Source organism: Octopus bimaculoides, chromosome 1 (genome assembly GCF_001194135.2).
Source record: "Octopus bimaculoides isolate UCB-OBI-ISO-001 chromosome 1, ASM119413v2, whole genome shotgun sequence".
Classification (NCBI taxonomy): Eukaryota; Metazoa; Mollusca; class Cephalopoda; order Octopoda; family Octopodidae; genus Octopus; species Octopus bimaculoides.
The window spans coordinates 173,838,498-173,852,878 of NC_068981.1; the positions used below are offsets into that span (position 1 = coordinate 173,838,498).

The 14,381-nt window shown below is 35.0% G+C and overlaps 1 protein-coding gene across 1 annotated transcript in view; it reads left to right on the forward strand.

Annotated features, from left to right (window-relative positions):
* Positions 1–14,381, forward strand: part of LOC106867656 (serine/threonine-protein kinase PRP4 homolog) — a 35,765-nt gene that overhangs the window by 12,100 nt on the left and 9,284 nt on the right. The window contains exons 4-9 of the mRNA XM_014912587.2: positions 57–260; positions 2,665–2,752; positions 4,503–4,887; positions 10,569–10,684; positions 11,827–11,911; positions 13,619–13,766. Of these exons, the coding sequence (XP_014768073.1) occupies positions 57–260; positions 2,665–2,752; positions 4,503–4,887; positions 10,569–10,684; positions 11,827–11,911; positions 13,619–13,766 (1,026 nt within the window). The remainder of the gene's footprint in view (positions 1–56; positions 261–2,664; positions 2,753–4,502; positions 4,888–10,568; positions 10,685–11,826; positions 11,912–13,618; positions 13,767–14,381) is intronic.

Here is a 14,381-nt window from a genome sequence, read left to right on the forward strand (position 1 = left end):
ACTTTATATTTCTTACTTTTTTAGTTTTTACGTATATATTTATATTACTTTTCTAGTATCAAGCATCGTCCAAGAGATAGAAGCTACTCTCCTAGGAGATATGGACGAAGCAGGTCACCTCGTGATAGGAAACAAAGGACAACTACTGAAGACCGTCGTGCTAAGCGCCATGCTGAAGAGCTTAAAGGACCTGTAGATAAATTCAAAGACAGCTTGTCTGAGGGTTTGTTTTTGCAAGTTGAAATATCTTCTGAAGAAGAGTAAGTACTTTTGTCTTTTTTTTTTAATTTTTTTTATGGCATTTGTGTATAGTATTTGTTTCAGTATTCTTAAACTGTTCTTCTCAATCTTGTCAACCTTCCTCAGTTGAGGGGTCTTCACTGCTGCTGGCACCACATGACAAGCACCCAGTCCACACTGTAAAATGGTTGGCATTAGGAAGGGCATCCAGCTATAAAAACCATACCAAAGCAGACAATAGAGCATGACACAGTCTTCTGACTTGCCAGGTCCTGTCAAGCCATTCAACCCATGCCAGCATGGGGAGTGGACATCAAATGATGATGATTTGCTGTCAGATCAGATTGAGTTTCAACTAAGTCTACTAAAGAGGTGGATTTAGTAAATTTGTTGGAATATTTTTGTTTAATAAGCTGACATTCTGAAAACAACTGTAAATCATTCTGAAATCTTTTTGCTTTAGATCGGTCCAGTTGTAATAATTGATAGATTTTAGTTAATTGCAATGTCTGTCATTTTGGTGACATGTAATCACATGACATGTGATTAGTCTATCTGTGTTGATATGTAGAGGTTTTATCTTTCTATGTTATAGTTACTTTTGTCAACAGTACTAATTACTGTTTTGAATGTAAATTATATTGATAAGGAGTTTTATTTATACATTGCTTTATAAATAGCTTTCTACCCTACCATTTTTCTAGTGTAAATGGTGGTGGTGGTGGTGGTTGCAGCTGAGGAGGTGAGACTTTTGTTTTGAGGTCCATCCTCTGCTTGTGTCCATTTGCAAGTATTGCACCAACTGATAAGGATACCAGGTTTCAAACCAAGAACGTTATGCTTCCTGGCTGAATACTCTACTCACAGACTGATTATTTGGTATGAAGCTAAGTTTTTATTAATAAGAAAATGTTGATGATAATTAGTAATAATGGTAACATATAGTGAATACACAAATAAGATATAATGAGTTATTATGTAGTATCTGATATAATAAATATTTGTCAGTGCTATAATTAGGATGTGTATGTCAAGCAAGTAAGATATTGGCTATGTATCCAAATGTATCTGCAGTTACTTTTGACATCTAATTACCAGAAAGTCCAGTAATCAATGTAGAAGAAAATTATTGTGATATTAATCAGCTTCAATTATGTGAACATGTCTTTTGCATTTTTGTTGCTCTTTATCTTTCTTTTAAGTTGTGTTTTTAATTGAATTTTTATTTTTTTATGCCAAGTACAATGTTCTTTGAAAAATTACTTTTTAATATTAATTTTTTTACTTTTAAAATGTCTCATAACTTTTATTATGGCTCTCTTAATGCTAACCCTTCCACTGCCAAGTGTCGGTTGTACATAATTTTATTGTCAAGTTCATGCAAATGTCTCAGTTTACAAAAATCATCCTACTTGTTCTATAGTTAAGAAATAGATCTAAAGTCTAGAAAAAAATATCACAATTTTATCCATTTCATTCTATGTTGTTGATGACTTTTAGAAAAACAAAAGTATCTCAGCTAATGATTTTCATCTAATGTCTTAGGTTTGAAACAAAAACAAGTAAATTATTATAACCAGCAGCTTTTTGTTCATTTAATACTAAAATATATATCTCAGTCAAAATTAGTTACTAGTAGATACATTCACAGAGTTAAAATGCTATTGTGTGCAATTATTAAAAGAGTTAGTTTTTTTTTCACTTTTCCATATAGGTTTACTGGCATTTTAAGATAGATAGAAAATTTGATAATTTACACATCTTATTTTTTACTATTTACTCTTTGAGTTTTCTATAATTTATTTAAATTCAACAAGGCTAGTGTTAAATAATGTTGCTACTGATGCTTTTGTTAAAATGGCATAATAACTTTGCTTGAACATGCCTTAAGTCTGAAGATAGCTTATCAAAAAAAAAGCATTCAGTAGGCATTAACAACTATGACTATCCCATCCTTAATGTAGGCCAGTTTTTATAAGAACTTACAAAAGCATGTCATACGTTGTTTTAACACTAGCTTTTAAACTGGTGATATCCAGCCTAAATATTCCACCAATTTTATGTTCAAAATTGGCCAGATCTAGCCTCTTACACCTACCCTACTATGTCATTCTAACAATAAACAAGCACTTCATCGAAATCTTGAAACTACAAGATAATGCATGATAATTTTTTAAAAATCTGAATAACTAAGCATTACATTTGACAGAGTAACCTGAATGCAAATGGATTAAAGCTGAAAGAATGTTTAGTGAGAGATTTTGCTGCTGCACATAGTAAGTCAACCGTTTGCATAGAAATACTGTCATTGATTCATGATGTGAAGTATGTCATGTGACATTTCCAATAATAATTTTCTATTAATATTTTTTAAAGTTTTTGATATTTTACTATAATTCTTATTAGTTAATGTTTCTATTTCAGAGGTGATCTAGATTTTTCTGAAAAGGAGGATGATGATGTGGATGCAATTATTGAAAAACGTAGGAAAGAAAGAGAAGCTTTGTTAGAGGTAATATATTTGGTTACTATCAACAGAGTTAAACTGAATTCTATCAAACGTGTATTTCTTGTGGTATTTTGTCTTTCCAAATTTATTGACAATGTCTTAATTTTGTTTTCATGGTTCTAGGTAATTGTTTGAGATAGTTCTATAAGAAATTTGTACCCAATTTGTTAGTAGTTTGAAAAAAGATTAACCCTCATAAATGTTAATGTAATCTCAACTCAAAGAATCTCTGATTTTACTTATTTTTCTTCTCTTTGATTAACATAGTAAAGCATTAGACCAATAGACCAGGTACCTTTTATAGTATCTAGTTTAAATATTCTGCGTTTCTACATTCAGAAACAGTAGAGCATTGAGTTAAGTGTTTAACAGTCATCATCATTTCATGTCCATTTTCTATGCTGGCATCGGTTGGATGGTTTGACAAAAGCTGACCAACTGAAAGGCTGTTCAGGTTCCATGTCTGTTTTTGGTACAGTTTCTGTGGTTGGATGCCCTTCCTAATGCCAACAACTTTACAGAGGTACTTTTACATAGTACTGGCATGGGTGCTTTTTCTCTGGCACCAGCACTTATAAATCCATAAGATTAGGGATGCTCAGCTGGAGAGGGTTCCAGGGGTCGAGCCTGTATGCAAGGGCTACCATGCTTTTACTTAGCTTGATGTGTTTTTTTCAAGCACAGCAAACTGCCATGAGTTTCAGTCCCCTGTCTTCTGCTCTGTGAGTCCCGTCTGTAGATCTTTTCTCACCACTTCGTCCCATATCTTCCTGGGTCTACCCCTTCCACATGTTCCCTCTACAATTAGAGATCAGCACCTCTTGATGCAACTGTTCTCATTCATATGCATTCTGAGTTCATGTTCTTTCTGTTTTGCCTTTCATCCCTCCACTGTCAATAAAACAGCTATCAGGCATGCATTGAGTTGCATTCAGTTAATTGTACCCTTCCTTCAGGTGTGGCTGCAAGGTTAAGAGGTGTACTTTGTAGCCTTGTGGTTTCAGGTTCTGTCCCGCTGAACAACACCTTGGGGAAGTATTTTCTGTTATACCTCTAGGCTGACCAGTACCTTGTGAGTAAATTTGATAGACAGAAACTATGGAAGTTCATTGCATATGTATGTGCAAATGTGCAGGAATGTTGGTATTCCACAGTTTTGCTTCTCACTGCTTTTGCAAAAAAGTTTGCATTCATTGTTTACATTATAGCTTGTTGCTCTGCACTTTCAAAGGTGCATGGAATAAAAATATCTTTTAGTTGAAAAACAGGTAAGTGTTGGTGTTAGAAAGTGCATCCTGCTCTAAGATCTTGCTTTAGCTAAGTCCCCACTCAACCTGTATCTGCATGGGAAAATGGAACTGAATGAATACTATTACCTCTCAGAATAGGATTAATTGGCTGCAGCTGTTTGGGTTCTAGGTATTTGGCTTAGCTGTTTGGGCATAAATCTGCTTTGACAATGGCTTTTTTAGTGATAGACTGTTTAGCACAGAAAGCAAACAGACACACATACTCACACACAGAAAGTGACAGAGAGTGATAGACAGACATTGAACTGTTATACATAAAAAACGGAGAAAATGCGATTGCACCTGATACACTGCATCTTAATGAGAGGGTTTAGTGGTGTTACAATGACCAAACAACATCCATTCTTTATTATTGTAAACACATATCTTTATGTTTGCACATGAACACTTCAGTTAATATTTTTATTGATTGCAACCATAATTTTGGTTTTTTTTTTCCCTAGTCTTTCAAAACCAACAAAGAAAATACTGAAACATCAGCTTCTGTAGAGGAGACTGAGAAAAATGAAAATGCTGATGAGGCAGAGCCTTTTGAAGAGACACCTGAGGTAACTGACGAAAAAGAGAATGAAGAAGAAATAGAAAATAAAGAAATATATGAAGATGACAATGCTATAGATGTAGATGATGATTCTGATAATAGTTCTTCAACATCATCATCGTCAGCCTCATCATCATCGTCGTCGTCATCATCTACAGAAAGCAGTGATGATGAGTCAGAAGATTCCAAACTCAAGAACTCTAATGATGTTCCGATGGATGTAGATTTGGATGATTTCGAGAACATAATTAAACAAAAGCTAGAAACATTGGAAAGTTTAGATAATGGTAAATATTTTCTTTTCATAATGAATGAAAGAAAGTTCAAGTGGGATATGTTTCTTTGATACAGCCAACATTTGCATAAATGTATTTGTGTAAACGGTGGTGCCCCAGCATGGCTGCAGTCCTCAAACTGAAATTTAATGCAAAAGAAAAAACACTACAGTGTATTATTATAAAATGTTACTTAATCATTAAATTCCAGTAATGCAGATATTGTGAAAGTCCTCACTGATATAGGAAGCGTATGTCACTGACATCTGTCTGTATTGACTGAGAAACAAAATCAATGCATTAAGTATGCAAGTATGGAGCTGAGTGATTGGTCTGAGAGAGAGAAAGAGATCCGTTGATAAGTAGAGATGTGTATTGGTGAAGGTTGTTAACAATGAAAATGATTTTAGTTCTGGCAGTCGATTGAATAAGAGATAGTGTGGAAGAGAAGTATCAGAGTGTAGGAAACTGGCAGATATATGTTAGAGTATTTAAAGCTTCAATAAATTTATATTAGAATAGCTAGTCTACATTCATTGGATGCTTGATACTGTTAGGGAAGACAGTCTTCAGTAAGTTTCATTGTAAGTTAGTTTAAAATTATTTCTGCTTAATTTATGTCTCTTGATTTATTTCTTATTTAACCCTTCAGCATTCAGATTACTTTGTTGACAGTGATATCTATTTATTCACATTTTTAAAAATTAATCTTGTAGCTTCAAGATTTTGATGATGTAATTATTTTTGTTTTTAGATTAACATTGTAGGGTAGGTGTGAGAGGCTGGATTTGACCAGCTTCAACGTAAAACAGAATATTTTGGCTGGATGTGACTGGTTTAAGTGCTAAAGGGTTAATCAGATCTTAATGAATTATGTAAAAGGATTAACTAACTGGCTAAGTGTGTCTATTTGTTTTTTTTAATAGTAGAACATAATAAATCATTCTTTTTGTCATATGCTATCAACTTGTCTTGTTATATGTTATGGCTAATATAAATATAACAAATGTGCTCTCCAGAGCATTAATTAAATGGCTTCTTTCGCAGTAGTATCAACTTTTACTAAGGATTATCGTTAATCATTTTATCGCGTTTGTCTTATGTCCTTCTTCCTGTTTCTGATCTCCTTCTTCCTGTTTCTGATCTCCTTAAAGATTCATCAGACAAATAAGGCATTCACAATTCTAATTACTTTAGTTTTCACTCATAATTTTCCATGCCTTTTTCAGCAGCTCATTGTCTCTCGTGTATTCCATTTCCGATCAGACTGCACATTATGTGTATTGAGGCGCTGGGATGACTTGTGTAATTCCTAGTAAGTTGGTTCTGTATTTGCTAAATTTGTATTGTTCTCTTGGTAGATCAAATATTTGTGAGTTTTTCTGCTAAATTTTTTTTTAAATCTCATCATGGAAGGTTGGCTCAGATCAGATCTTTCTTCTCAGTAAATTCATCTATGAGGGGGTGCTGAAAAGTTCCTGGTTTTGGGTAAAAGAAAATACAAGAGGATCAGTTAATTATGATTTTTATTCAACATATTCCCCTCTCAGATTCACACATTTATTGCAGCAGTCGTCTAGTTTTTCTAAGCCCTGTAAAAGAACTCCAACCAGGACTCTGTAGTGGTTATCACTTCTGAATCAGGGTGAAATTTTGTTCCCTTGAAATGTTTCTTCAGTTGTGGAAAGAAGTGATAGTTGGAGCGGGGTGGAGTCAGGAGAGTAAGCCAAAGTTGTATATCCTCCGTAGAGTTTCATGCACTGTGTATGCTGGTGCATTGTTCTGCAAAAACAAAACACCATGGCTCAGCTTTCCATGGTATTTCTGCTTCAAAGCTTCACACAGTTCGTTCAAGAGACATGTAGTATTCTGCATTGATGGTGCGGCCCTTCAGCAGGTATTTTATGAGGAGCATTCCATCTTTGTCCCAAAACACTGAAGCCAGAATTTTTCCAGCTGACTTCTGGGTCTGAAACTTCTTGGGATGCGTTGAACCACTGTGGCACCACTCCATTGATTGGTGCTTGGTCTAGGGAAAATAATGATGAAGCCAAGTTCCATTCATGGTGACTAAAATGAGCAATAAAATGAGCCTCTTCTGCTGCAAACTGGTCGAAAGTTGTCTACGATGTTGTCACTCTGATGCACTTCTGATTTGCATTCAGGCATTTCGGTACCCATTTTGCAGAAAGCTTTGTCCAGAATGTTGTGGATGATGTGGCCAACTCTTTCATGGGAAATCTCCAGGAATGGCTGTGTGGTAAGTAGCTTGCTTACCAACCACATGGTTCCGGGTTCAGTCCCACTGCGTGGCACCTTGGGCAAGTGTCTTCTACTATAGCCTTGGGCCGACCAAAGCCTTGTGAGTGGATTTGGTAGACGGAAACTGAAAGAAGCCTGTTGTATATATATATATATATATATATATATATATGTGTGTGTGTGTCTGTGTTTGTCCCCCCAACATCGCTTGACAACCGATGCTGGTGTGTTTACGTCCCCGTAACTTAGCGGTTCGGCAAAAAGAGACCGATGGAATAAGTACTAGGCTTACAAAGAATAAGTCCTGGAGTCAATTTGCTCGACTAAAGGCGTTGCTCCAGCATAGCCGCAGTAAAATGACTGAGACAAGTAAAAGAGTAAAGAGAGTCTCAGCTATGACTTTAGCTGTAATCTAGAGATCCTTGACAATCATGATGTGCACAGCGTCAGCTTTGTCTTCTCTGGTCGCAGAAGTTGGCCATCCTGACCAGGATTCATCTGTGACCTCGAAATGACCAGTCCGAAACATTGACACCCAGATTTTCACTGTAGAGTAAGATGGGCAGCCATCCTTTAAGACTTCCTTCATCTTGCCATGGATTTCTGTTGTTGTTTTGCCTTGTAAAAACAAGAACTTCATGAATGCCTGTGCTTCAATTTTACCAAAAATCCACTGTAGGTGCTGCCATCATGTGTTAAATCTGCAAAAAGCAAAAGATATATTGTATACCATCATGATTTTTTGCATCTCTTCTCCTAAATAGTTGTCCTGCCTCCCCTGTAAAGGTAACAGATCTGTCCTTTTCGAATACCCTTAAAGCCAAGAACTTCTTAGTACCCCCTTGTATAAGGCTACTTTAGAACTGATAAGGATATATTTAGAACTTCAAAAATATCTGACAGTAAATTGTACAATATTTATTCTTGATCTCTTTCCATCAAATTTTCCTGTAATATGCCAATGTAGATTTTTTTTCAATTGGTTTGAGAATTTAACCCTTTAGTGTTCAAATTATTCTGTCAAATGTAATAATTATTAACTCTTATTGCTTTGAATTAATCATACATTATCTTGTAGCTTTGAGATTCTGAAGATGTAATTGTTTACTTGTAGAATGACATTATAGGGTACGTGTGAGAAGCCAGATCTAGCTGGCTTGAACATAAAACAGGTGGAATATCTGGACCAGACATGACCGATTTAAATGCTAAAGGGTTAAATAAAGCATTAGTGGATGTCTGAAGATGACACAACTATGCTGGTAAGGATATAAATGGTTGTAAAAGTGCCATGCAATGATGACAATTGTTTGCAATGGTGATAAACCAAGAAGGATTTTGGAAGTAATAGATCTTGAAAGGTTATACTTTAAAAATAAAATAAATCTTTTTCTCCTGTATATGGAAGAGATACTGTATGATAAGCTATGATAATGCTGAATTTATTGAGATTTGTAGTCGTTGTACATTTAATCTGAGAGTGTCTTGTGAAATTATTTGAAATATCTAGTTTTCACTCATAAAAGTGTTACAAACAACTATAGCTTATTATTCAAAATATAATTGGTGGATCTTTGTGTACAATATGACATATATACCTGTTGCTGTGAGTATTGAAAAGCAATGAGAAGTTCTTGGTAAGCCTATTCTTTAGTACAGATTTGATTCTCTTTGAAGCATTGATTCCACTTATATTTACAATTTTGAGCCAATGTTAATAGACTGGACGAGGTTAACTTTCATGTATTATGTTTAGACAAATCCATCACCAAATTAAGAGTTACAGGGTGTTTCCATTTCATATGTGCACATGTACTTTGCTTTGTGTAATTATTATTGATCAAAGCTCTCCTGAAACCTATTACGGATATGTGACTGTTTGCATGCTTGCCAAATGCATGTTTGAAGAATATGGGTTGATTGGTCATTTGGTGGTAAATATAAGTTATATACCTTGCATAGCATATAATAATTTTAAGTCTCTAATTTACTTTTTTACTAATATCTATCCCAACTCTTTTAAACAATATTTATATAAAATTAACTTACATAAACTTAGCTGTTGGAGAACTAACTAACAATTAAGCATCATAAATTCTTTATTTGTCTATTAGTAACGTTCACAGAATAATACTGATGGACTAAACTCTACAGAGCTGCAGTTTCCTATTTAAAATTTCCTTCTGTAAATTTATTATTGAATAATGTTTTTAAAATTCTGTATCTTAACAGAAAAGCAAATTATATTGTGATACATTAAAATAAATTAAACTTTCATAAATGTTATTAACATAAACACAATATCTCATGCTATTACAAGTAAATATCCAAAATCATTAAAATTCACTCTATTCTAAAGTAAAGACTTTATGGTTAATGATATATAAAGGTATCAGTGAAACATTGTTAGCTATATAATTATCATCAGCAAATATACAGTCAAATTAGAAAAAAAAAAAAATCAATTAGCTAAATTAACATTAATCTCTTGAAGCTTGTGTCAAATTTAAGATTGGAAAATACATTAATGAAAAAATAAAGTCATTTAGATTAATTACCAGCAAGCAACATGTAACAAAACCCTTCCTGAATTCACCATTTTATCTTACCTACAACACCACATATGCACACAATCAGCATGTATGAAAACACCTTTGGTCAATTTAACTAAACAAGGTGATAAGTTCTGACAGTGTTGTTCCTTCCATTACCTTCAAACTACACTACACTTTACCTACTTCCACACTTCTCAATTGTTATTGTTCATTCTTGCTTTAAATTTTCAGTTCAGTCCCACTGCATGGCATCTTGGGCAAGTCTCTTCTGCTATAGCCATGGGCTGACCAATGCCTTGTGAGTGGATTTGGTAGACAGAAACTGAAAGAAGCCTGTCATGTGTTTGTGTGTCTGTGTTTGTCCTCCTCCCCACTGCTTGACAACTGGTGTTGGTGTGTTTATGTCCCTGTCTGTTTGGCTAAATCCCTTCAAGGCGGTGCCCCAGCATGGCCGCTGTTGGATGACTGATACAAGTAAAAGATAATGTTTTAACAATAGCAAAAAACATTTTGCGACTTTGAAAGTCATACAAATAAAGGATCCATTGCACCACATTTTATATATAATTCAGGTTTTAGTTTGTATGCTTTTTTTACTTTTTGTATTCCAAAGAGTAGATACCAATAACTACTACAAGGACCTTGAATATTAATGATACCAAGTTTGGTAGAAAATCATAATATTTAAATGGCTTGAAACTGTTGCTTTCTTCCTCTCATTTAATATCAAATAAATGCATTTATGTATTATATTATTCTAAATATTAGCTTGCCTTTTCTTTAAATGCTAACTTTTTTTTCTAATCTTCAGTTCTCCAACACTGTTTGTTAATATATAATGGTATATTTGATTGTTTTCCTTTGTTTCTCCTAAAGATTCTGAGCCCTTGTTACAACCTTCACTCAATGAATCATTATCTAACAAGAAGGCTGTGCCGGTGAGGTCAGGAATTGACATGTTTGCAGAAAATGAAACTCTAGATGAATACCATGTAAGAATAATTCATGTATTCTGTTCATAAACATATCTATGTGCTTATATATGCGTTTTTAATTATGAGTATTTTCATGCAGCTGTATGCATGGTAGCAATGGTATAAGTATCTTTATGAAGTTGGATGTGTGGTGGTAGTTTTTACGATTCTATAGTAAGTCTTGTAACCACTCAACTGTGAAATGGGTCTGTTAACATTGTCTCCTTCATTGGACACGAAACTCGGCTTGTGAAGACCTGTTGGGGCAAGCGAAAGCGAAATCGTGATGGCACCTGTGCCCAGCGTCGCCTTCCTGGCACTTGTGCCAGTGGCACGTGTAAAGACATTCGAGCGAGATCATGCCAGTGCCGCTGGACTGGCTCCTGTGCAGGTGGCATGTAAAATACACCATTTTGAGGATGGCCGTTGCCAGTATCACCTGACTGGCCTTCGTGCAAGTGGCACGTAAAAGCACCCACTACACTCTCGAAGTGGTTGGCGTTAGGAAGAGCATCCAGCTGTAGAAACTCTGCCAAATCAGATTGGAGCCTGATGTAGCCATCTGGTTTCACCAGTCCTCAGTCAAATCGTCCAACCCATGCTAGCATGGAAAGCGGACGTTAAACGATGATGATGATGATGATGATGATGATGAAGCAGACTAACAAAGATATGGGTCCTGCTCATTGACAGGACACAATGTTCATACCCAACTATGAGGCGGAACACACTCAAGTAAAATAGATTTTGTTATAAGTCAGGCTGACTGTAACAAGAAGTGTTGTCAACTTTCAGGTTTCAACTCTTGTGAGTTAGTAGACCAGCATCTGAACCCCACAGCAGTTGTATTACTTTTGAAAATGTTTATTGTTTTGGCTTGCCCATTTATTTTTAAAATGAGCATAAACAGTATTAAATAAATGATTGATTTCATCATCATCATCATCATCATCATCATCGTTTAACGTCCGCTTTCCATGCTAGCATGGGTTGGACGATTTGACTGAGGACTGGTGAAACCGGATGGCAACACCAGGCTCCAATCTGATTTGGCAGTTTCTACAGCTGGATGCCCTTCCTAACGCCAACCACTTCGAGATTTAATTACAAATTCAAGACTAACAGTATATTAATCTGTTGGGACCTGTTTTGTATTTCAGGATGTTTGTGTGGCAAACTATACTGGTGCTGTTCATGAAAACCCCAGTTTGACAGATAACTGGGATGATGCTGAAGGATACTACAGTAAGTTGACATTATATTCTTTAATTAGTGTCTTTCCAAAATAGGTTGTTAATTAACATCACTTGAACAAGAGAGATGCAGTATATTGTATTGACGTAATTATTTGGTCCCCACACCCAGAAGAAAGCAAAGTTCATCTCAAAAATAGATACGGTCATACATTTAGTTTAGGCTTAGTTAAGGTCATTTCCTATACTTTTACATTTTGTAAGTTAATACCTCCAAAATCATGAGAATCAAATGTTAAATCTATGATAAGAATTTACATAACTCAATGTAATTAGTCATGTTTTTGTTAATTTTTTGTATTTAATTATTTCTCAACCTGCTTTCATAGCTCACTAACAATACCCCCTCCACCTTTGTCATCCTACTTACTATGGCCACAGTCATCTATTTCTGGTCCCCATCTCTGCCACAGTTCATCATCCTCCCACCAACTTCATTGTCAGATTGCTGCTCCCCACAACTGTGCTTGTCACAATTTCTCCTTCCCGACCCACTTCTATCTTTCTCACCTCCCTCTCTAAACTGATATTTACAATCAACCACACCTTCACCCTCTTTCATCACTCTCTACATCCATGTTTAGTCCAATTTCTACCCCTCTGTCACTCTCTTCCCACTTTCTCATGAAATTACTTATCCTTTATCTTTCCCTCCTGATCCACAATTTATACATTCCCTTATACTTACCTTGTACCTTGTGAGTGACACTCTGGCCTCCCGTTACCATCATCTTTAGTTCCCTTTCACTCTCACATAATGCTGGGAAGCCATGTATCTCCTTTACAGTAAGACATCTGTGCTTATCTCTTTATCATAGTTTAGCCTTGAACACCTTGCTTAAAAGTCATTTCCATCTCTCTCAAATACTCCCACTTAGATGTGGTGTCTTTTTTCTTTTTTCTTTCTTTACTATGTCTTACAAGTTACTTAGTAACATCACTTATGCTGGTGTCATGGAAAAAAGCACTCAGTAACGTGGTTGGTGTTAGGAAGAGCATCGAGCCGTAGAAAGTATGCCAAAGTTGACATTAGGGCCTGATGCAGCGGCTCGTTGGACCCTGTCAAACCATCCAACCCATGCCATTTTGGTAAATGGCTGTGAAATGATGATTGTGTTGGCAATGATAATAATGATGGTAATGGTGGTGGTGATGATGATGATTTTGTTAGAAATTTAACCTGTTTTTAAATATCCATTTGTTTTTTTTCATGCTTGCTTAGTGTAGGATTATTTCTTTTTCAAAACAATTGTTTTTATGATTGAACGTCCCTCCTACTAATAATCACTCAGCTATGAAGAAAGAGTGGATTCCCATCCTTTCTTTTCTTTCTAAAATTAGGGAAACTTGAGCATGCAAAGCTTAGGATAACACCATAATCTCTGTAGTAAAACCTAAATAGTCAGTAGTCCAGTTTTGTGTCCTTGTTGTTCTAAATGATATTCCATTGCTACCTATGCACTATCAAGAGTAATGACAATATCAGTTGAGCATCAAATCTCTCATGGCATTTAGCTATGTCCCTTCATATTCTAAATTCAAATTCCATTGAGGTTGACTTGCCTTTTATCCTTCCATAGTTGATAAAATAAAGTATAGGTGTCAATATTAAATTTGCCATGCCCTTCCCCATAAGTGCAGCCATTCACTTATCTCAGAAATTATTGTTATTATTGTTGCTTTTTTTTTTTTTAACTAGGGGTACGGATTGGAGAAGTGCTTGATAAACGCTACACTGTGTATGGCTATACAGGCCAGGGAGTGTTCAGTAACGTAGTGAGAGCCCGAGATGCAGCACGAGGAAATTTAGATGTTGCTGTTAAAATTATAAGAAATAATGAAATGATGTAAGTTTCATGTTTGTATTTAATAATTATTTTAATTTTGATCTATATAAAATTTATTATAAAAAAAAAACTTTTACGTGAATTTTTCTACATTACCTCTTTCTTTTTTTATAACTGTTTAGATTGCACTTTCTTCAACCTGAGAAAGGATTTAATGCAATGTTTTCAATATTTTAAATTGTCATATAAAAATCATATTTTGTTGTTTAAGCTCATTAGATGAACTGGCAGAATCATTAGCATGCTGGGCAAAATGCTTAGAGGCATTTTGTCTATCTTAACATTCCGAGATCAACTTTGCCTTTCATTCTTTTGGGGTTGATAAAATAAGTACCAATTGAGCACTGGGGGTCGATTTAATCAACTACCCACTCCTTACAAATTTCAGACCTTGTGCCTATAATAGAAAGGATTATTTAAGCTCATTAAAATTTTATTAAGTGGATAAAGAACTTGAATTATCTCCTTTAAACTTGCTTCATGTCTTACATACAGAAAAAGAGATGATATGCATGGTAGATTTTATATTGTGATTATTTTTGTAAGTTTCAGTTTTAAGAGTTTCCTATATTTAATTTTTTTTTTTTTTAAGTTTTACATAAGCGTAGGAGTGGC